General features: G+C 34.7%; 2 protein-coding genes and 1 pseudogene across 2 annotated transcripts; 2 read left to right on the forward strand and 1 right to left on the reverse strand.

Moving 5' to 3' along the window:
• Positions 1-8314: 8314 nt before the first annotated feature.
• LOC127158802 (sialoadhesin) lies at positions 8315-10812 on the reverse strand. Its single transcript, XM_051101803.1, has 3 exons — positions 10776-10812; positions 8696-9076; positions 8315-8610 (listed from the first exon to the last, which is right to left on the reverse strand). The coding sequence occupies exons 1-3, from the start codon at positions 10810-10812 to the stop codon at positions 8315-8317; spliced, it is 714 nt and encodes a 237-aa protein (XP_050957760.1).
• Positions 10813-13820: 3008 nt separating this feature from the next.
• Positions 13821-14774, forward strand: LOC127158804 (heat shock cognate 71 kDa protein-like; annotated as a pseudogene).
• A 1187-nt stretch (positions 14775-15961) lies between these two features.
• Positions 15962-18510, forward strand: LOC127158805 (chymotrypsin-like protease CTRL-1). The gene is made up of 7 exons (XM_051101804.1): positions 15962-16062; positions 16853-16994; positions 17125-17204; positions 17328-17409; positions 17625-17808; positions 17947-18077; positions 18257-18510. Exons 1-7 carry the CDS (start codon positions 15962-15964, stop codon positions 18416-18418), a joined length of 882 nt encoding a protein of 293 aa, XP_050957761.1. The 3' UTR covers positions 18419-18510.
• The last annotated feature ends 3093 nt before the right edge of the window (positions 18511-21603 follow it).

The following is a 21603-nucleotide window of genomic DNA, read 5'->3' on the forward strand; positions in this document are numbered from 1 at the left end:
AGAGAGCTGAAGAAAAAGTTAGGAGAAGTGGATACGGCTAAGATTTTGAGAGACGGAAGCCTGTTGATAATATGTAAAACTGAAGAGCAAAAAAACAAATCTCTAAAAATTGATAATGTATGTAAGAAAAAAGTGAATGAAAATAAGATCTTGGGAGAAAGACGACTGAAACAGGGAGTAATAACAGGCATTCCAGTTGAGGAAGATCTAGAAAGACTCAAACAAAGTTTTTCTGGGGGTGAAGTGAGTAGAATAAAAAGGTTGCTAAAAACAATGAATGGGGAAAGAGTTGACAGTTTGTCAATTCTTCTGGAGTTTCAGGACTCTGTGCTTCCAGAAAAAGTCAAAATTGGATATGTGAGCTTATAGTGAGGCCGTATATTCCTCCCCCACTCCGCTGTTATAGATGTCAAAGATATGGACATATAGCAGTGGTGTGCAAAGGAAAACAAAGATGTCCTAAGTGTGGAGGTGATCATAGATTTGAAAATTGTGAAGAGAATGCCAAGTGAAAGAAAGACAAGTGCTGTAATTGTGGTGGGCAACACAGGGTAACATCCAGTGGATGTAATGTAAGGAAGAGAGCTGTAGAAATTGAACAAGTGAAAGTTGTAAATAACATAAGCTATGCAGAAGCAATAAAGAAGGTACAAGAGCAAAGGAGAAGTTATGATATTGGCAAAGACATTTCGAGTCAAGAGATTGGGCAAACAGAGGAAAGTGGCACAACACTGACAGTGGATAGACTGATTTTGTTCGTTGCATATGTAATTAATTGCACTAAGCAAGTTAGACACAAAACAGAGAAAATTAAAATAATTCTGAAGGGAGCTGAAAAGTTTTTGGGTATAAACAATATATCTTGAGAAAACATCAATAAAACACTGGAAGGTGATGGGAAGTCAGGAGGTGCAGGTGATAAGACAATTTGAATATTGTGCAATGGAATGCAAGAAGCTTGTTAGCAAATGATCAAGAGTTTAAAGGTTTTATAAAAGAGCTTAGAAAGAAACCAGAAATCATATGCATTCAGGAAACCTGGATTAAGCCAATTTTGGATTTTAATGTTAAAGGGTATGATTGTATACATAGAGATAGAGAGGAAGATATTGAGGGAGGGTGTACAATATTTATAAAACAAGGAGTACAATATAATGTTATAGAAAAAAGAAAAGAAGTTGGAGTAATAGAAATTCTGGGGGGAAAAGGAAATGTTAAAATGATACATTTTTATAATCCTTGTAAAAGACTATCACTAGAGGTGTTGGATGAACTAATTGTACATTTAGAAGGGAAAGTTATATGTTGCAGAGATTTCAATGCTCATAGCACACTATGGGGCAATTGCAATGATGGGAATGGAATAGTGATTGAAGAATTAATAGAGATGAAGGAATCAGTATGTTTAAATGATGGTGGGGGAACAAGGGTTAATGTGAGAACAGGAATAGAATCAGCTATTGATCTTACACTTGTTTCAAATTCACTGGTGGGTAGATGCTTATGGGAGGTGTTTAGAGAAACAACTATAGGAAGTGATCATTACCTTATAACAATTGAGGTAAATTTAAGTATAGAAAAATGTTATACAGGAGGAGTAAAATGGTTATTTGAAAATGTAGAGTGGGAGGAATTTAGGAGTATTAGTGAACAAGAAATGGAAAAAAAAAAAATAATAATAAAAGAAATTAAAGAAGGGATTGATAAGGTTTATAATGATTTTTGTAATGGTATATTGATATCAGCAAGTCAGACTATTCCAAAGAAGGGAGGTAGGAAAAAAAAGAAGATTGTGCTATGGTGGACAAAAGAATGTGACAAGGCAATTAAATCTCGAAATAAAGCTTTTAAAATGTTAAAAAAGAATCATAGTTTTCAGAACTTTATTGAATATAAAAAGATGCAAGCAAATGTAAGGAGAATCATTAAAAATACAAAAAAAAAAAAAAGACTTATGGAGGAGGTTTTGTAACACATGTGGGAAGGGAAACAGAAATCGGTCAAGTATGGGGTATGATAAAAAGAATGAATGGGATAAAAAGAGAATTTGCGTATCCAGTATTAAAAAATGGAGATACAATACCAATAAAAGTCGTCTTGATCCACACTCCTTACCAGTTGGTGGCAGAAATACACCATTTTGTTGTTTGTCAACCGCCAATAAAAATTCAAGAAGAAGAAGAAGAATATTGTTTTTGTTGTGCTTTGCGACAAGTGTTAATTGTTAATTTGGTTACATGTTATGTGTATAATTTACGTGACCCATTCTTTAAAATGAAATCCACCGCAGCATACAACAATAAACCCATGAAATGACTCTTTCCGGTTAACGTTATAGCAAACACATGCTACTGTTAGAGAGGCACATGATTATGTATGGTTTAAATAAAATATCTTACCTATCAAGCATGAGAGAAGTCATCTCTTTCAAATCTCGGGAGTTCTCATTACCAGAAAAGAGCCAATGTGCATTCGAGTTTTGTTAACGTTATGTATTCTGTTGCTTTCCGTTCTGCTTGTAAACTCTGGTCTGTTTGGAGTTCCTTTAATTTTACAACTTTTATTTGACGTTTAGCACGATCCATGGTAAATATTACTTCCAGTCAGAGTAGCGAGCTACTGTTTACTGATACCAGCGAAGAAGACGAAGTGAATTACACCACCGTGTCTTGTTCTGCCAAGCCTGCTGTTAGAGAACCCAAACATAACCATGAGAGCAACCTTAGCATTTAAAGCTCTGATGAGGAGGACCGAACCGCATATTCAGCCATAAAAACATAAACGTTTCCAATTTAAGTTTTAAAACCAAGTATTATATTTTATACTTAATACTGAAAGTGAACATATTATATAAATTATGATTCTATAAGAGTGCCTTCTATTCCACTTTTTGTTTTTGTAGTGAGTTGCTATTGAATATATATAAAATGTTTTAAACATACCATTTCATTATGTATCATTTCATTGAAATTGAATTGTATTTGTATTTGTAATTGTAACTGTAATTGTCACTGTAAAGCGCACCGTTGGCATTTACTGAATTGCCGAACTGCCAAGCTGAGAGAATTTGACTAAACTGTGGCCTGGTTAAAACTGTGAATAAAACTGTAAAAAAAAAAAGTCTCCCAGACTCAGTGATTTCAGGAAGGAATTACATCATAATCATAAGCTTGTTATAATATGAGAAGCAAATAATTGTTCAAAAAAAGTAATTTAATATGAAACTTTAATTAGACACATTAATATCACTGAACCATATGTAAAAGTCAGGTACAAATGTAGAGAAATGTTTAACAATCAGCATAATTTACATATGTTAATCTTTTTAAAACGTGTAGCATTTTCAACAGATATTTCCATACATGTTGTCTTCATCCATGTTGATGTAATCAGCTTCATAATCATAACCCTTATGGAATATTTCAAGGAAAAACAGAGCCAGCAATTTTAGTAAGGATTTGTCAAATAATCTATTTTCACAGTGTAACACAGTAATAGCAGAAATAAATAATATACTCACGGAGAGGGATTTTGTATCACTGAGGTGCATGGGGAAAAATACAAATGTTTGTTATTTCATTTAAATGCCAAATATATACATATATAAATGTTCTTTTTTGGGGGAAAAAGAATCAAATGTGGTTCAAAAGTGCTGTACCCTTTTGGTGATGGCATTCGAGGTTTAAAAAAAGGCATTTTTCTTGACTCCGTACTTGCACCTTTTGACCTGGGAACAGATGTTATGTGTTAGAATAGTTTTAATGTTTTTAACCTTTTGTTTGATTTTTACTTTAATTTTATGTTTGATTTGACCTCCAGTTTAATGCTTTTAAACATGATTTCAGCATGTTGACTATAAGTGATAAACCTCACTGCAGCATATTGATGTGATTCTCAAAGTTATCTAAACATATATCAGATAACCTTTAAAAGAAGGTACAGATAATTAAAGATCAAAGCAAAGGCATAAAATATAATGTAACTAGATAAGCATTGCTTGCTTTATATCATGAACATCTACATGGCCAAACATGGTAAGTGATTTGCCAACTTATTTTAGACTTTATTTAATTGCATTCTTCTCAGAATATCTGATTAGCCTTTCCTGAAGTGTAAAGTTATAAACAGATACGTTATGATCACGGAAATAAATGCATGTACAATTTCGGAACACCTGGTATGAAGAAACATACAGTACACAAAGAGTTACCTTTGTCGTTTCTTGTATATGATTACTCCAGCAAGTATACAAGCCAGAAGAAACACAGTTAAGGGCGTTAGGATGTAAAGACCAATAGTCTTCAGTCCAATGAGCACTGGGTCTGCCTCTTTATGGGAAAGGGCTAAAAAGGTAATCATTATTTTTTTTTAGCACACCACTAATGATAGCATAACTGATCTAAAAGGCAAGACAATGGTGTAAGTATGAGGAAAAAACAAAGCACATATGCTTCTTGTCTGGATTAGATTCACAAGATTTAGACTGCAAGATTTTATTAGTTTCTTCCCATGGTCTTTATTTGCATCCAGAAAGGTTATGTTGGAATAGGTGACCTGATTTAAAACAGAAAGTGTTTTGTTTCACTCTGAGACCTGTATATTCTCATAGTTCCATGTGATGCTTGGATTCCTTTCCTGGCAAGAATTGTAAACATTACAAATAAAGTTCTTGTGACGCCCTCTGTGACATCTGCCAGATCAGGCTCAATCGTTATGTTATTGTCAAAAATGAAACTCCTGTTCCTCTAGTTCCTTCCGCTCGCCACCAGCAGGATCTTTCTCCCAAGTATTAACCCCCATTTAGACTACATTTCCCACTCACTTATCTGGCACTGATCACCCTTGCACTTTCACCTCATCTGTGGACTATTTAAAGGGAACCCTGTGTATTAAGACTTGTATAGCTTAATATAACGTTAATGATGCCTCTTACTGAAATATGTAGTAGAAAACCCATAAAAGATTTACGTTACTTAACCCTCTGGGCCTCTTCGTGTAAGAGTCACACTTGGCTCCTTCGCAGTCAAAAGTGACCGAAGCTTTGAAATGTAACTTTTTTTTTTTTTTTTAGGAAAATCATAGTAAATTATTTTTGTTCAATAATATTTTTTATTTTGAGGGGATTTTATGACAATATGCAATATTTATACAATTTTAATTACCTATTTCTTCCCATTAGAATTAATGAATATTTATTTATATAATATTCTTTTTATTACTTTTCAATAAATGCAACATTTCACATTAAAACAGACTGAACACTTTTAAAATCCATTTTTTTTTTAAAGTGAGAATTGTGTTATTTGTCATTTAAAAAATGTCATGTAAGCACCTGTATATCTTCCTATATACATATATACAGAGGCTTTTGGATTACCATTGTTTTGTTTTTTGTTTTTTTTTTTACATATTTTATTAGGTTTTGCTTTTAGATATACATTTAGACATTCTAAAAGACTTTTTTTCAAGGTTTAGATATTTTTGGTTAGATAAATATCAGGTTGCATTATGATTACAATCAAACATTAAAATACAAGAAAATTGTTCTCCCCATCTCACGTATTCTCAGAATTTTCTCTGTTGCAGTCTTACCAGTTAATTTCTGAGTGTGTGTTTGTGAGAGAGACTCTTTTGTATTTTTCCATTTATTAATTTTATTTCACATATTCTCAAAATTTGCTCTGCTGCATTTTTATCAGTTCATTTCTGTGTGTGTTTCTGTGTGTGTGCATACGTGTGTGTGTGTATGCGTGGGTATCTATTTTGCACTCTTGAAAAAAATCCACATTATATTGGACTATGGGGGGCACAATTATTTTGATTACGTAGAACGGTTGCACTCAGTGAGCTACTGGCACTCATCAATGCTATTTCTACCGCAACACAACTCGAAAAATAAAATACTGATAGGCTGTTCTGTCTGGTCATGGTGTATGACTGATATACCTATAGGCAATTTTCAATATTGCATTTTTATTACTCTTCTGCATATACGCAGTGTTTATTTAGTTTAGAAACAGGCAACGTACAGTAATGGGTTCAGTTCAGTTCGCGAATGGTCAATGCCTTGGAGAAAGATATGGTTGTAAGTTACTGACTATTTTTAATCAGTCTCTAAAAGTGTTATGTACAATGTTACTTCTAAAAGGTTGAGATTGCGATCAATATATTATGATAATGGGAGCAGATGCGGCTCTACCGGGGTGGCATCTCCGACCGCTCGCTCCACTTTCATCGTAGATATAGGCCTTTATCCCAAATCTGACGAAACATAAACATGAAATCAATAAGAAGATGCCGATCACGGAAACCGATAGCAGAGGTAATAATCTGGTCGTATTGCAGTTTTCTCGATTGTTAACAATATAACTGATTTTAGTAGGCACATTTTCCTGAACCATTCATTCAGTTCTCAAAACAAAGACACGTTTCTCAAAAAGTTTAACAATGAGTTAAACTATGTTACACATTAGCAAAACTGATGACGCACCAATCAGAATCTCTGCATCCTAACAACGGAGAGAGGAGAGAGCTGAACGAATCAACATGTGATTTTATACTTACACATACAGTACATTTACAGTGTACAGTACCAGCACATCAGATTATGGAAATTTCACTACTCTATATGTACAGTAAACTGTAGCACATGTACAGCTTCAAACGTGTGACTGTCAAATTTGGATTTGTAACCACAACAGTAGGCCTATGTGTACTGCATTTTTTGCAAAACTGAGAAATGACTGCCTAAAGATAGACCAAGAAACTACTATAGTGCTGTTTACTGTAAAGAAATTTGACCATATATGCAGAGGCAATGCTAAATTATTATTATTATTATTATTATTATTCTGGACTGTATTGTGGAATTGTGGCATACCAAGTTCATATACAATTCTTTGGTATTTGAACATTTTAGTGCTTTTTATCTGCTGCAAGATTACTTTACAGTGGTAATTTAAACATCTGTATCTGTTTTTTGTAATAGTGTTATTGATCTCATGAGTGTTCACTGGTAGGAAAGTCTTACATTGTGTGTAGGTATTTAAGAACACCTGTGATATTCTAGACTGAAAAGTTTGAAAGACAAATGTATGCTGGCCTGTCTTAAAGTCTTGTTTGAAAACATAAATAGTTTAGTCAGATGTTTTAAATGTTTGCTAAAGTTTTGCTAGTTGGTTGCTAGGATATACTGGGTAGTTGCTAGGCTCTTGCTATGCAGTTGCTGAGGTGTTGCTAGAGTATATGGTTGCGTTTTGGGTGATTACTGTCACACCCCTGTGGACTGTTTTGCGTGTTTTTTCCCCATGTATGCCCTTATTTTGGTCTTTCCTGTTCCGTTTTAAATCTGTTACGTCATTGTCTAATCGGTTTCACCTATCCTTGTCTGATTGGTTAGTCTGTGTATTTAAGGTTGGTTGTGTTCTCGTTTGGTTGTCAGTCCATATAAGTAACTCTGCCGTTGTTTTGTTATTCTGTTAATTTCCCCAGTTTTCTAAGTCTGTTCGTGTTGTTTTTACATTGGATTCCCTGCTGTTCCCGTCTGTTCCTGTTCGTTGGTTGGATTATTTAAAGGGGTCATCGGATACCCATTTTCCACAAGATGATATGATTCTTTAGGGTCTTAATGAAAAGTCTCTAATATACTTTGATTAAAAATTCTCAATGGTTTTGTAAAACAACACCCTTTTTACCTTGCCAAAACGAGCTCAGCAAAAATCATCTCACTCTAAGGGGGCCTCTAAACTTCCTAACTACCACGTTATAAGGAAAGGCGAATGCAAAAATTCATTAAAAAAAAGGCTTATACTCACTTCTGCTGTAAGTGAAGCTGGATCATGAATGATTTGTGCGAACATAGACGGATATATGTAGATTGGGAGGCACATTCCCTTCACAAACAAATATAATCCACTGCATCTTCAGCGGCTCAGATGTCGGGAGTAAATGAAGACCACTATGTTCATTATTACATCCAGCAACACAACACCTCAATCGCTCAATCGGAGATATTCTTGTCTAACTTACATCCCTGCTCTGGCATGGAAACATGGAAAGTTACTGGACTGTGACAGCTGGTCTAAGGTAAGAGCTCATGTCAATCAACTAATGCGGGAGCGGCCTCTGTCGGTGTGACGGCACACCGACAGGCATCTGAGAACGGCTCGATTTGAAAAAGGGGATATTATTTTTACAGATTAATTAGAAACCACTGCATGGATTTTTATCATTATAGAGTAGGTTTGTACATACACTGCCAGCACACATTAATGTTCAATAAGTGAACTTTAAACTGCAGTTTATATTTGTGTGTTTACTCACATGCTGCACTTTTGTCTTTTGTAGCTGTCACTGTTATACCACCATGATGTGTTACTGAACACTCAATAGTTGAATTTTCTGCCTTTGCGACACCTGTGCATGTCAGAGTGATTTTCCACAGGCCATCTTTAATAGACTCACTGTCTATTTCATCAGATCCTTCTATACCATTCAGAGTGATGTTTGGTTTGCTGTATGGACACGTGTGAAAAGTTGAACATACTACTGTGACTTTGTCACCTGTCCTTTCACCTCCATAAATTTTGATGCTGGGCTGCTGTGGATGTGCTACAAATAGCAGAAATGCCACAATTAGGCAATACACTCTCATAACTAGATCATGAGTTAAAGGAAAAAAAAAGTATTTACATACCTTCGACTAAGATTATAGAAGTGACATCATAAAATTTGTAGGTGCGCCATCCAACATTTTCAGGGTCAATCCATGCATATATTTTCTCTCCATGGTGGGACAGTTCCACGTTTTTAATCAACAAGCTGCATTTCCCACTTGATGGGTCATATAAATCAGTTTTCCATCTAAACTTCTTAATGACATTGTTTGCATGCAAAGGATCGTAAACTAAAGGATAACCATTAGAGACCCACTGGTACCACACAACTCTATGTGGGTTTTTGGGTGGGTATGATGTGTAGCTGAAAGAACATGGTATAACCAGACAGGAACCTTGGAGGCCGTGAATATCTTTTGGCATTCTCACTTCCCATCCCAAAGCATCATAGAGCAGAACACCTGTGGGTGAAAAATGAAGGCTGGGAATTTTAACATTTAATTTGTCTCATGTTGTTTTCTGTTAGTATAGAACACTGTAATACACTAAACTTCATAGTTTCAATGAGTGTCAGTAGTGGATTCATCTCTTGTGACTGCTATAAACATTTAGTGTAGATGTTTGGCTGTTTTTGTATGGTTGTTAAACCTTGTCTTTGCTGATTTGGTCTATAGTATGAGACATTTAGAAGTTAGTTGTGAAATGTAATGAGGATGTGTCCACTGTCATTCTATATTGTGATTAAAATAACTTTTGTCTTTTAAGTCAAAACCTTATGACAGTTTGTTTTTGACAGTTCTTGTCAGTTATAGAGCATTTGTTTGTCCGTCTAGTATTAATTGGTAGTTGTAGTTGTAGGTGTTGTAGTTTTTAGAGAGCCTCCATCTTGATCTTTAGTTCTTTTTCCACCGCCTACTTGGGGCGACATAAATCTCTCAACTACGCCCTTAAAATGTCACACAGACATTTTTACACTGTAATGTCTAATGCTTCTGCACACTGGCTTACAGGTTTTACTTTTTTTTTTTTTTTTTGTTTGAAAAAAATGTTGATTAAACTGACAATAATAGAGTCTGTTTTATAGCTTCATATTATTTTATTTCAGAATAAAACATATGACTGACCTTGTGAGTGTAAGAAAGACGGTAGGCTTTTTTTTTTTGACTGCTGTGAATAAAGTTTTTCCTGTGTGTGTAAGATTGTACTGATTATGCGGTACTTGATTGCACTATTTTGATATTTCATAACTGAATTAAAGCTTGGGATCAGTAAGATTTTTAATGCTTTTTAAAGCAGTCTCATATGCTCATCAAAGTTCCATTTATTTGATCAAAAATACAGGAAAAAAGGAATATTATGAAATATTATTGCAATTTAAAATAACAGTTTTCTATTTTAATATACTTTAAAATATAATTTATTTCTGTGATGCAAAGCTGAATCTTCATCAGCCATCTTCAATGTCACACAATCCTTTAGAAATCATTCTAATATGCTGATTTATTATCAATGTTGGAATAAAAAGTTTATTTAAAATATAAAAATTTCTTTACTATTTACTATTTTAGTCTTTACTATGACTTTTTACCAATTTAACACATCCTTGCTGAATAAAAGTATTAAATCCTTTCAAACAAAGAAAGAAAGAAAAAATTTACTGACCCTAAACTTTGAATGATAGCATATATTGTTATAAAAGTGTAATTAAAAAAAAAAATGCTGTTTTTTCTAACATTTTATTCATCAAAGAATCCTAAAAAAATATGACAGGTTCAAAAAAATATTAAGCAGCACAACTGTTTCCAACACTGACAATAAATCAGAATATTAGAATGATTTCTGAAGGATCATGTGACACTGAAGACTGGAGTAATGATGCTGAAAATTCAGTTTTGCATCACAGGAAAAACATCCATTTTAAAGTATATTAAAATAGAAAACCACTATTTTAAATTGCAATATTTCACAATATTACTGTTTTTTCTGTATTTTTAATCAAATAAACACAGCCTTTATGAGCAGAAAACACTTTAAAAAAAAAACATTAAACATCTTACTGATCCCAGACTTTTGAATGGCAGTGTATATTAATAGATGTTTATAAACATTTATTGTGACAGAACCCAAAAAATGCCTAAGAGAGAAAAACAGACACTGTACCTTGGAAAAGTAAATGAAGCAGAAGTGGTGCTTTCATGTTCCTGGGTTAATACACAAACACAAACCAAAGCTAAATGTCAATAATGGGTAAATTTCCAGCACTGCCTGACAGTTTATCATTTAAATTGTCGTTTTTCACAATAATTTCCTTTTCCTCCCTTCAGTCTTCTTCTAAAGTACTTTAATGTAACAATTTTATACTTACCGTCTCAGTAGTTCTCTGTAGAGGATAAGAACCTTTACCAAGAAGAGGAAAAAAGAGAAGCGAGAGATAAGAGGAGCATATTTTTTTAAAAAGTGATTTTCACACCCACCAGGGTAAAAAATATCTCCTTGGTCTTGTGAGAGCTCATCAATGCGCTTGTGTTGTGATACCACAGTCAAAAATAGTATTTCCTCAATGAATACCAGCATTTGTGATAATACACAAGTGGTACATTTAAAATCAAGGTACAAAATGCCAAACTGAACTTAACATGTAACACAGCTAGTTATTAAATCTGAACTTGTTATTGTGCCCAATAAGGATTATACACAATTATGTTTCACAATCATTTTTATGAAGATGATTATTTCTGAGAACATTTGGTTTAAGTACAGTCTGTTAATTCAGTAGCAATATATTTTCAAATGTTATTGACAAACAAATTTGCATTAAAATATACAACAGCACAATTTAACGCTTGCTACAGTATTCAATATTCTACAGATTTGCTGGTTTCCTGGTAAAACATTCTTATACAGTATAAATTAATTACTGTAGCTGACCTTTGACCTTTGAAGATTCTTCACTGGATATTTAAGTGGATGACAATGTGACTGATGCTTGTGTTGTTTCTTCTCTTGCAAATTAATTCAAAGTCCTAAAGCCTAAATGTGCAAGCAAGAACTGTTTCTGTAAAGGACTGTCTCTGACTGCAGCGGAAAGTTAGCAGCTATGAAAAGATACAGATGTCATGACCACCTACCACATAAACTACTTTGGTCTATTAATGCATGTAACAAATGTAGATTAGTTATGGGTGATATAAAGCACATTATGCTTATATAGAATAATATATAAATCAAGGTGTAGAGTGGATGACATTTTTTCAAAAACAGACTGTGACTATACTTCTGAAAGTATGCAATCTTCTGTATGTATTTATTTTGAGCATTAAAGAAAAAACACTGTTAAACCTGGTTTTGTTCATCATATATTTTCATATGCATTGAGAATGACATCCATGTGGGTATAATCAGCCTCATGATCATAACCCTTAATGTATAATATGAAATATATGAATATTTCAATAGAAAATAAGGATTCAGAGGTCAGTTAATAACTTACTAGCATTTGAAACCACAGAATCTGAACAGGCCTGTGTTTTCCACAGTTGAATAAAGTAATGGTAGAAAAAAATAATACACTCACTGAATAGGATTTTGGTTTGCCGAAGTGCATGGTGAAAAAACCACCATAGATATCTGCATTTATCATGGCAGCTGTTAAGTTAAAGGAATCAGGAAGTAGCACAGACACTTTTATTATGACACATATTACATCACATCATATTACATCAGGAATGTCAAACTCAATTCCTGGAGGGCCACAGCCCTGCAGAGTTTAGCTCTAACCCCAATTAACCACACCTGATCCATCTAATCACATCCTTCAGGCTTATGAAAACTGCATGGTTTGTGTGTTGGAACTAAACTGGGGCTGCAGCCCTCCAGGAACTGAGTTTGACACCCCTTTATTACATGGTTTGTAATAAATTTAGGCCTTGAGAGACAGCAGTGTACCTCTGTGTACCTCTTTTGGGGTTGGTGCACAAGGTTAGGAGAACAGCATGTTTTCTGGGACAATAAATGTGTTGTTTAATCCGTGAATATAGAAGAGTCATCAGTAAGTGGTGCATATGTAACCCCTCTGATTCTATTCCTCTCACTCGCTCAGAGTGGAGCCTGTAGCATCAGTCGCTAGTGCGTCTCTTGAGATCAGGGAAATGAGGTTTAACAGCTCGTACCAGCTAGCTAAGAGCTGGAATGTGAGATGCTGTGATGCTGTCAAAATCATGGCCTGAGACAACCACAATGACTCAACCAATGAGTGCGAAGAGCTACATTAAAAGTTAGAAAAAAAGTCACTTGTATTAAGCATAAATATTTAAGTACATTTACTCTATTTATTCTATAGGCATGCACAACATTAAACATTACGCGCTATTACTTTTAAAACAATTACAACGTACGATACATACAATATAATTCAGTAAGGTTAAACAGACTCTGTTGAGTTTAATAGTTTATTGTAAATATTTAATTTTATGTAATATTTCCTAATATTTGTCAAACAATATAAAAATATTACAAATTGCAGTTTAAATGTAGCTTTAAAGGGCTCTACACTATCCCAGCCGAGGAATAAGGGTTTTATATAGCTAAACGATCTGCCATTTTCTAAAAAAACAAAAACAAAAAACACAAATGCTCGTCTTGCACTAGCTCGACCTTAAGCATTACGTAATCACGCACAAGTGACGTAGACAGAAGTACCGACCCAATGTTTACAAAGCAAACGTACAAAGAAAGTCAAACGCCCTTTACAAAAAATGGTAAGACACCAATTATGAAGTTGGAAGAGAAAATGAAATTAGGTTTTTTGCCCTATCCTACCTTTTTGAACCGATGTACACAGACGAAAAACTAACTGTGTGATTTTTCCAATGTGATTAAGCAATGTGTGAAGACACTCATCGGAGAGCTAATGCAAGATGAGCTCTTGTGGTAATTTTTTTTTTTAGAAAATGACAGATCGCTTTGTTAGTAAGACCCTCATTCCTCGGCTGGGGTCATGTAGAGCCCTTCGAAGCTGCACTGAAACTGCAGTTTGGACCTTCAACCCATTAATCCCCACTGAAGTCCACTATATGGACAAAAATCCTGGAATGTTTACCTCAAAAACCTTAATTTCCCTTCGACTGAGGATAGAAAGACATGAACATCTTGGATGACATGGAGGTGAGTAAATTATCAGGAAATATTAAATTATCAGGGGGGACAATGGACAACAACGTTCTAGGCAAAGTTAAGTTGACTGGCATCCCTCCCGCTCCTCGTGGTGTGCCACAAATTGAAATTACCTTTGACATTGACGCCAATGGCATTCTCAATGTGTCTGCAGTGGATGAAAGCACTGGCAAAGAGAACAAGATCACTATCACCAATGACAAAGGTAAAATAACCTGTCCTGACCTTGGATAAAGAGTTGACTTTATTATTACTGACTTATTGATTCTGGAGTTCAAAAATGGTCTCTGGCTTTCACAGAGTGAGTTTCTCACTAATCTTTTCTTTTAGGACATTTGAGCAAGGAAGAAATTGAACATATGGTATAGAAAGCAGAGGATGAAGCCCAGAGGGAGAAGGTCACTTCCAAGAATACTTTGGAGTCCCTGGCCTTTAACATGAAGAGCATTGTGGAGGATGACAAGCTGAAAGACAAGATCAGTGCAGAGGACAAAAAAATAATTGAGGTCATAGCCTGGTTGGACAGAAACTGCATTTGCCAATTTACAGGTTACACTTGTTTATGGAATTAAAGCTATGCCTTTCAGTTATGATTATATAATTGAAGGAACTTTATTTAATATTCTTACCTTGAGGAAGTCAAACCAGTTTATGTAACCACCCAAAGAGTTTAACCCAATAACAAAGAGATAATTAAGCTGGTGTTTCCCAACCCTGTTCCTAGAGCAACACAAACAGTACAAATTTGTCATATCTCTTTTATCTGACACATCTATTTCTCTACTAATGAGCTGAGTTAAATCAGGAATGTTGTTATTAGGAAATGTTAGAAAATATGTACTGTTAGTGTGCATCCAGGAAAAGGATTGGAAAACACTGTATTAAGCAATGAGCCATGTCTCAGAATGAAGAGCATCTTTAAAATCATTTCTTTTTCAACAGAAGGAACTGGAAAAAGTGTGTTACCCCATCATCACCAAGCTCTAACAGGGCGCTGGTGGAATGGACAAAAACCGACACAAAATTTGATCTACTTTAAACTTGCTGCATCTCGAACAGGCTTCTTATCAACTCACATTGGTTACTGTGCCAGATGAGGCCAACCTATAGCTTGTGACCAAAGTAATGGCACTTAAGAAGCAGTATTATCATATTAACTTATTTTAGCATGTTTCCAAATCTGTAATTCTGTCAGTAAGCTATTATTTAATGGTTACAAGGTTAGTCAGGTTATAATTACAAGGTGTTGTAATTATGTGTTGTAAGCTGAGGTGAGGCCTTGTGACTTTTGTACTCATTATACATTATTATTCCACAGGGAGGGTTTTTGTTTTACACCTGTGCTTTACAGTTCATTCATTTAGAGTTTTCTGTATGACTCAATTAAAAATAATATCTTGTCTCATATTTTCTCATGTCTCATCACGTGCTAGAAGAAATGTAAAGGTCTGTTCGTATTTGGCAGAACATTTCGGAAAGGCCTACTTTATATGTATACTTTATATGCTGCATTCATGGAGAACGAAATGTAATTAGAATTTTTTTTTTCTTTTTCAGAAAAGCTGGTGATATCCCTGTGTTTTTGTTTGGCTGATCCACCTATTACAGTCAATGGCCCGAGGAAAAGACTAATTAAAATTTTTATTGTTCTTTTCCTCATATGACAAACAAAAACATTCCTGAGCTCCTCCTAAATGCATGGAACACCTGTATGCATTGCGAAATTTAACAGATGCTAGAGAGAATATAAAGCAGGAGAGAGACCTAATGGGAACAACTCAACACATCAGGTGCTTGTTTACAACATGATCTGGATCATTACTTTCTTGGCTTTGGTGGCTTCCACTCTGGGTGAGTTTGAGGATAAAAGGTGACATACAGATGTTTTGTTACATACCTTTCTATCAAATTTATCTGACATCAAGATGATTTTGTTCTGACACAGTTTAGAGCCTGACATCTTGTCATATTTTATTACCATTTTCTAAACTACGGCAAATAAACTGTGATAATGTGAGAAATGTTGAACATCTTGTCAGGCATGACATTATGACCACTGACAGGTGAAGTGAATAACATTGGTTATCTCTTCATCACAGCAGTTAATGGGTGGGATATGTTAGGCAGCAAGTGAACATTTTGTTTTCAAAATTAATGTGTTAGAAGCAGGAAAAATGGGCAAGTGTAAGGATTTGAGCAAGTTTGACAAGGGCCAAATTGTGCTGGCTAGACAACTGAGTCAGCGCATCTCCATCGCCGAAAGTGTGCAGAAAATGTGAGCATCAGAACTGGACCACTGAGCAATGGGAGAAGGTGGCCTGGTCTGACGTACATCACGTGTTTGGCCTGGTGTGTGTGCATCCCTTACCTGGGAAACACATGGCACCAGGATGCACTGTGGGAAGAAGGCAAGTCGGTGGAGGCAGTGTGTGTGCTTTGGGCAATATTCTGCTGGGAAACTTTGGGTCCTGCCATCCATGTGGATTTTACTTTAAAACGTACCACTGTTGCAAACCATGTAGACCCTTTCATGGAAATAGTTTTCCCCGGTGGCTGTGGCCTCTTTCAGCAAGATAACAAAAGCAAAAATGTTTCAGGAAAGTTTTGTTGAGTACAACAATGCATTTGAGGTGTTGACTTTGCCTCCAAATTCCCCAGATCTCAAACTATTCCAGCATCTGTAAGATGTGCTGAACAAAGTAGTCCGATCCATGGAGGCCTCCTCGCAACACAGGACTTAAAGGATCTGCTGCTAACATCTTGATGCCAGTAACCACAGCTCACCTTCAGGGGTCTAGTGAAGTCCATGCCTCAATGGGTCAGGGCTGTTTTGGCAGTAAAAGTGGGACCAGCGCAATTTTAGGAAGGTGGTCATAATGTTATGCCTGATCGGTGTATAGTTGCTGTCTTTCTAGGTCTACAAACTTGTCATTTTATTATGATACTTCTCTCATTTGTTTCTTTATGAACAATGGTAATAGGATGTGGGGTACGTCCAGTTATAGTGCGTTACCCAGAACTTGACATGAAAAAAAGATCTATAAGTCTTGCTGAAAATCTGCTAGAGGACCTGCCAAAATATCTGCCAGAAGATCTCCCAGAAGATCTGTCAGTAAAACTGAAAAAACGCTGCCAGAAGATGAGCATCATGTTGTTGGGGGACATCCTGTTATAGATAATGTATGGCCCTGGCAGGTCTCCATTCAGGTAATGTTATAAGTTTAAAGACACAATCTTTATTTATATTAGTGGATTCATTTATCAGAATATCCTAATGGTGGTGGGCCTCATTCTCTGCATACTGATGTACTCATAAAATTCTTTATATTTGATCCAGACACCGAGAGGTAAGCTCATCTGTGGTGGTTCCCTGATAGATAAAAACTGGGTCCTCACTGCTGCCCACTGTTCAGTAAGGTAAGAACGAATGTCTTATCTATCTATCTATCTATCTATCTATCTATCTATCTATCTATCTATCTATTATTGTATGTATCCAGGTATTTTGACACTTGTTTTTCTCTGTTGCTATCTTTTTAGGCCTAGATATCACAAAGTTGTCCTTGGACAGAATGAACTTGGCTATAATGATGAATTTGTTCAAATCAGAAAAATTGCAAAGGTATCATCTTTAATGTGATTTTTACAATGTGCATATATAATAACCTGAACATTCAAAAGGTTGCATTAATGCTTAATATTTTTATAGAAACTGTGATATTTTTTTTTTTCAGGATTCTTTCAAAGTTAAAAGTATAAATGTCTTTACTGTCACGTTTGATTCATTTAATGCATCCTGGCTAAACAAATGTATTAATTTCTTTCTTACACTTTCAGGTCATCACCCATCCTGACTACAACAAACAGACCACGCACAACAATGATATTGCACTACTGAAATTGTCCAGTCCAGCACGGATGACGTCCCGTATCTCTCCTATATGTCTGCCTAGCTCCTTTCCCAGCATCAACCCCGGGACTCTTTGTGTCACCACTGGCTGGGGCGTAACTGCAAATGAATGTAAGTCAAGTTTTATTACCTATATACAACAGAACATTTTCAATGTTACCTATAACTCCTTGATTTTAGATGAACAGTAGTTGGTCCTTGCTCAACCATTCAGACAATTATTGTCTCACATTATTCTTTTGCTTTTAGTGAATCCTCGAGTCCTGCAGGAGGCCACTATCCCAATAGTGAGTCAGGATCGGTGTAGGCAGGTTTGGGATATGAACAGTATCACAGACACCATGATCTGTGCTGGAGCCTCTGGAGCCTCGTCTTGTCAGGTATAAAGACAGATGCATGAACATATATTACACACAAGCTTTTAATTAAAAAAAAAAAAAAAAAAAAAAAAAAAAAAAAAAACTAAATAAATTAAAATATGTGAAATGGCAGCTCACATACAGTATAAAAGGGTCCGAACTCACAATGTTAATCACTGATTTCTTTGTGTTGACTGCAGGGTGATTCTGGTGGTCCTCTGATGTGTCAGAGTTCAGGTGTTTGGTACCAAGTGGGCATCGTTTCCTGGGGTGACGAAGACTGTGTCCTTGACAGTCCAGTCATCTACACCCGTGTCTCTTACTTTCAAACATGGATCAGTGAAATTATTACATCCAACTAGAGCACCAGCTTGAGTCTTCTTCTGTGTCTGAATATTTATTCATTAGTCCAGTGATCAAACTGTGTCTTTATAATCAATGTTACGTTATTGCTTTGAATACTGAAAATACCTTATGACATAATGGCAATAGATTTATTAAAAGCACTTTTTAACTTTAATGTATCTCTTAAGTTTGATAAACTATTGCTTATGATGAACCACTGTATGCACACATACCTCAATAAATATTAAATAAAGCCTTTTGGGTCTTCCTGGTATTACTTGACTATTTTGTTACAACGCAAAAGCACACTATTTTGGGTTCACTAGAAGAAATCCAACTAAGTGGCATCTGCAAACAAATGGTGCTAGAACTTTCACCTTTTTAAATGACTTGGATGATTTTTAGTAGATTTATAACATAAGATCCCTAATCCTATGCTAGGTTTTATATTAATATTTTATAGTCCATTAATGTCTTGTTTACCGAGAAACATATAATGGGAACATCTGTCAAGTTTAACCCAGAAAAAAAAAAAAACACAAATTACTGGTAAGACCTTGCAAAGCGAACATAAACAATGAATATATTGGCAAAATGCACAACAGCTGTACAGCTGTGCACATCAGTGTCTCAAATGCCTTATTTTCCAGGAACTAATGATGTACTATAGCATTTCAAATATGTCTACACAGCTCGCTCTTAAGTTCAAAACACTGTCAGTAAATATGACCGAAAGGCACATGGTCGTGTCGCGGTGATAAATACAGAGATCTCGCGATACCTAACAGTCCCTATTGAAATCAAAACCAAAACCAAAACTGATTTTATCCAATACAAACAGATTTTTCCCTGTTACGCTGTCAGAACAAAAAATTAAAAAGAAGACCATTTAAAAAGTATAAAACATCTAAATTAAGTTTGTGACAGAAAAATGAAAATTATCTTAAAAGGCATACATGATTAATTAAAAATTTAAAAAAAATTTTTGAAAAGAACATGGCTGATATAACTCAATGTAATAGAGATGAATGAAGGGTTTTAACATTAACTGAGTGAAACTGGATAAAATAATTATGTCACATCGGCCTACCTCTGATCAGATTATTGTGCCCTTCCATATCATGACGTCTCTTTAATAAATAATGCTAATTTAAAAGTGAGACATTGGCCGTGATGACTGATAAAAACAGAAAAAGCAGATCTCTCGACTAGTAGATTGCGCTGTCCGCATATTGCTCAAAGTAGGCTACTCTTAGGATGGTGATGACATGCACAAAATTTTGTTTTAGAAGATACAGCCTCACTTGCTGTTTGGCATCCAGATTGACATCAATAAGCCATACAAACATATACGGTCTCTAGTAAATTAAAACTCCAAGAAGTATGAATGAACATGCACACGAGTGAAGGAGCAACTGCATAAAGCCTGACCATCTCACATTTAACTCCTGTGATATTTTTTTTTTTATAAACATTAATAGTCATATATACGAACATGCAAAAAGACTGCTACTTATGTAAAAATACATAAATGGGTGTCCTTTGGGTGCAGGATTCTTTTGTGACATTAAAAAACTCAAGTCCAAGTCCACTCGAATAATGTGAAAAATATAAAAAGCCTTTATTCACATGGCTTTAAAGTTAAAAAAAAAAACAACACATTTATTAGCAGCAGGCACAAACTGGCTTTTTATATTTTTCACATTATTTGAGTGCCTTGGACTTATGAGTTTACTAATAGTCATATCTTTCATATAATATATACATATATATATTTTTTTATCACTTGTAAAGTACTGATTTTCTTTTCCTGTTGACTGAACTTTAACCAAGCTGAGAACATAAATATGATTGTAATTATGAATATCTTACCCCATACCCACACTATAAAAAAAAACAATTTGTTGAGTCAACTTAGAATAATTTGTAACCTGGCTGCCTTAAAATTTTAAGTTCAGTCAACTCAAAAAAAGTTTATTCAACTTGAAATGTTAAATTATACTAAGTGACAAATTAGATATCAAATTTGAATCAACTTAAAATTTTAAGGCAGCTGGGTTACTTACCCATCTGTTAAGTTTAGCAAACACAAATATCTAAGTTGTTACTTAGTACAACTTAACATATTAAGTTGACTAAACTTATTTTAGTTGACCTGAACTTAAAATTTTAAGGCAGCAGGGTAAGAAATTATTTTAAGCTGACTCAACAAATTGTGTTTTTTATTTATTTATTTTTTTTTTACAGTGGACACTGTGCATGTCTAAAAACCGTTACTGGTGCTGATCGCGGCCATTCTAATATGGCGTTCAAAAAGGATGAAAAATGTAACTTTGCTCCATGCACTCGTCTGCATCTGCCTGAATGTGATGATGGGCAGAACCAGGACTGTTTGCATTATGCATAGCACGACCATTGTTTTTGTGCTGGTTAGGGCTTGTTGTGGACCACTAACTCATGAAGACATTCAATATTATTCATATTTTAATGTGGTGGTCAGTTCACAGCAGTGTTTTATTTATTTATTTATTTATTTTAAATTAAGAGGCAATATTTGCACTATAAATTGTTTTCCAAGGACATTTTAACCCATGTAAGTGTTTTTTTTTTAACTATTAGATGCATGCATTACTTTTTACGTTAAATTTTAACATTCAAGCTGTAAAACAGTAGTAGGCTGTTCATCAACAAAATCCACAATTTATATATATATATTTTTTTTTTAACAAAATAAAATGTCGGCTAAAAAAATAAGTTTAAAGTGAAGAACAAAACAAAACAAAGAAAAAACAAAACTACTAATATAAAGTATGAAACATTTATATAACATATTATATGTTATTATACTAGTAAACAAGGCTTTTTTCTCCTACAACAACTCATTTATGATCATGCAGATCTGACACAATTGGAGATTGTAAATCCGATCCGGCACCTCATCTGGCAGATCCCCCTCCTCATGCACCAATGAAAGACAGTCGTACCAAGGTTATTATAGTTTTGCAATTTTAATTCTGCTTTTATTTTAATATTTTCATTTTGCTATCAAATTCAGTTTTGTTTTTATTAGTTTCATTAATAATTTAGTTTTAGTTTAGTTTTTTATTTTGTGAACTTATTTCAATTTAGTTTTTATATAGCCTAGTATAGTTTCAGTTTTGGTTTTAGCTTTAGTAATTAAAGTTTAGCAAAAATAACAGAA

Source organism: Labeo rohita, unplaced genomic scaffold (genome assembly GCF_022985175.1).
Source record: "Labeo rohita strain BAU-BD-2019 unplaced genomic scaffold, IGBB_LRoh.1.0 scaffold_171, whole genome shotgun sequence".
Classification (NCBI taxonomy): Eukaryota; Metazoa; Chordata; class Actinopteri; order Cypriniformes; family Cyprinidae; genus Labeo; species Labeo rohita.

Excerpts from the sequence above, each read along its gene's own strand:
- LOC127158802 (XM_051101803.1), bottom strand. The coding sequence starts at position 10,812 with ATGAAAGCACCACTTCTGCTTCATTTACTTTTCCAAG. Across the intron at positions 9,077-10,775 it reads GCTTCATTTACTTTTCCAAG|GTGTTCTGCTCTATGATGCT; the intron begins GTACAGTGTCTG and ends TTTCACCCACAG. Across the intron at positions 8,611-8,695 it reads TTCTATAATCTTAGTCGAAG|CACATCCACAGCAGCCCAGC; the intron begins GTATGTAAATAC and ends TGCTATTTGTAG.
- LOC127158805 (XM_051101804.1), top strand. The coding sequence starts at position 15,962 with ATGGGCAAGTGTAAGGATTTGAGCAAGTTTGACAAGGGCCAAATTGTG. Across the intron at positions 17,410-17,624 it reads AAATCAGAAAAATTGCAAAG|GTCATCACCCATCCTGACTA; the intron begins GTATCATCTTTA and ends TTACACTTTCAG. Across the intron at positions 17,809-17,946 it reads GGGCGTAACTGCAAATGAAT|TGAATCCTCGAGTCCTGCAG; the intron begins GTAAGTCAAGTT and ends TTTTGCTTTTAG.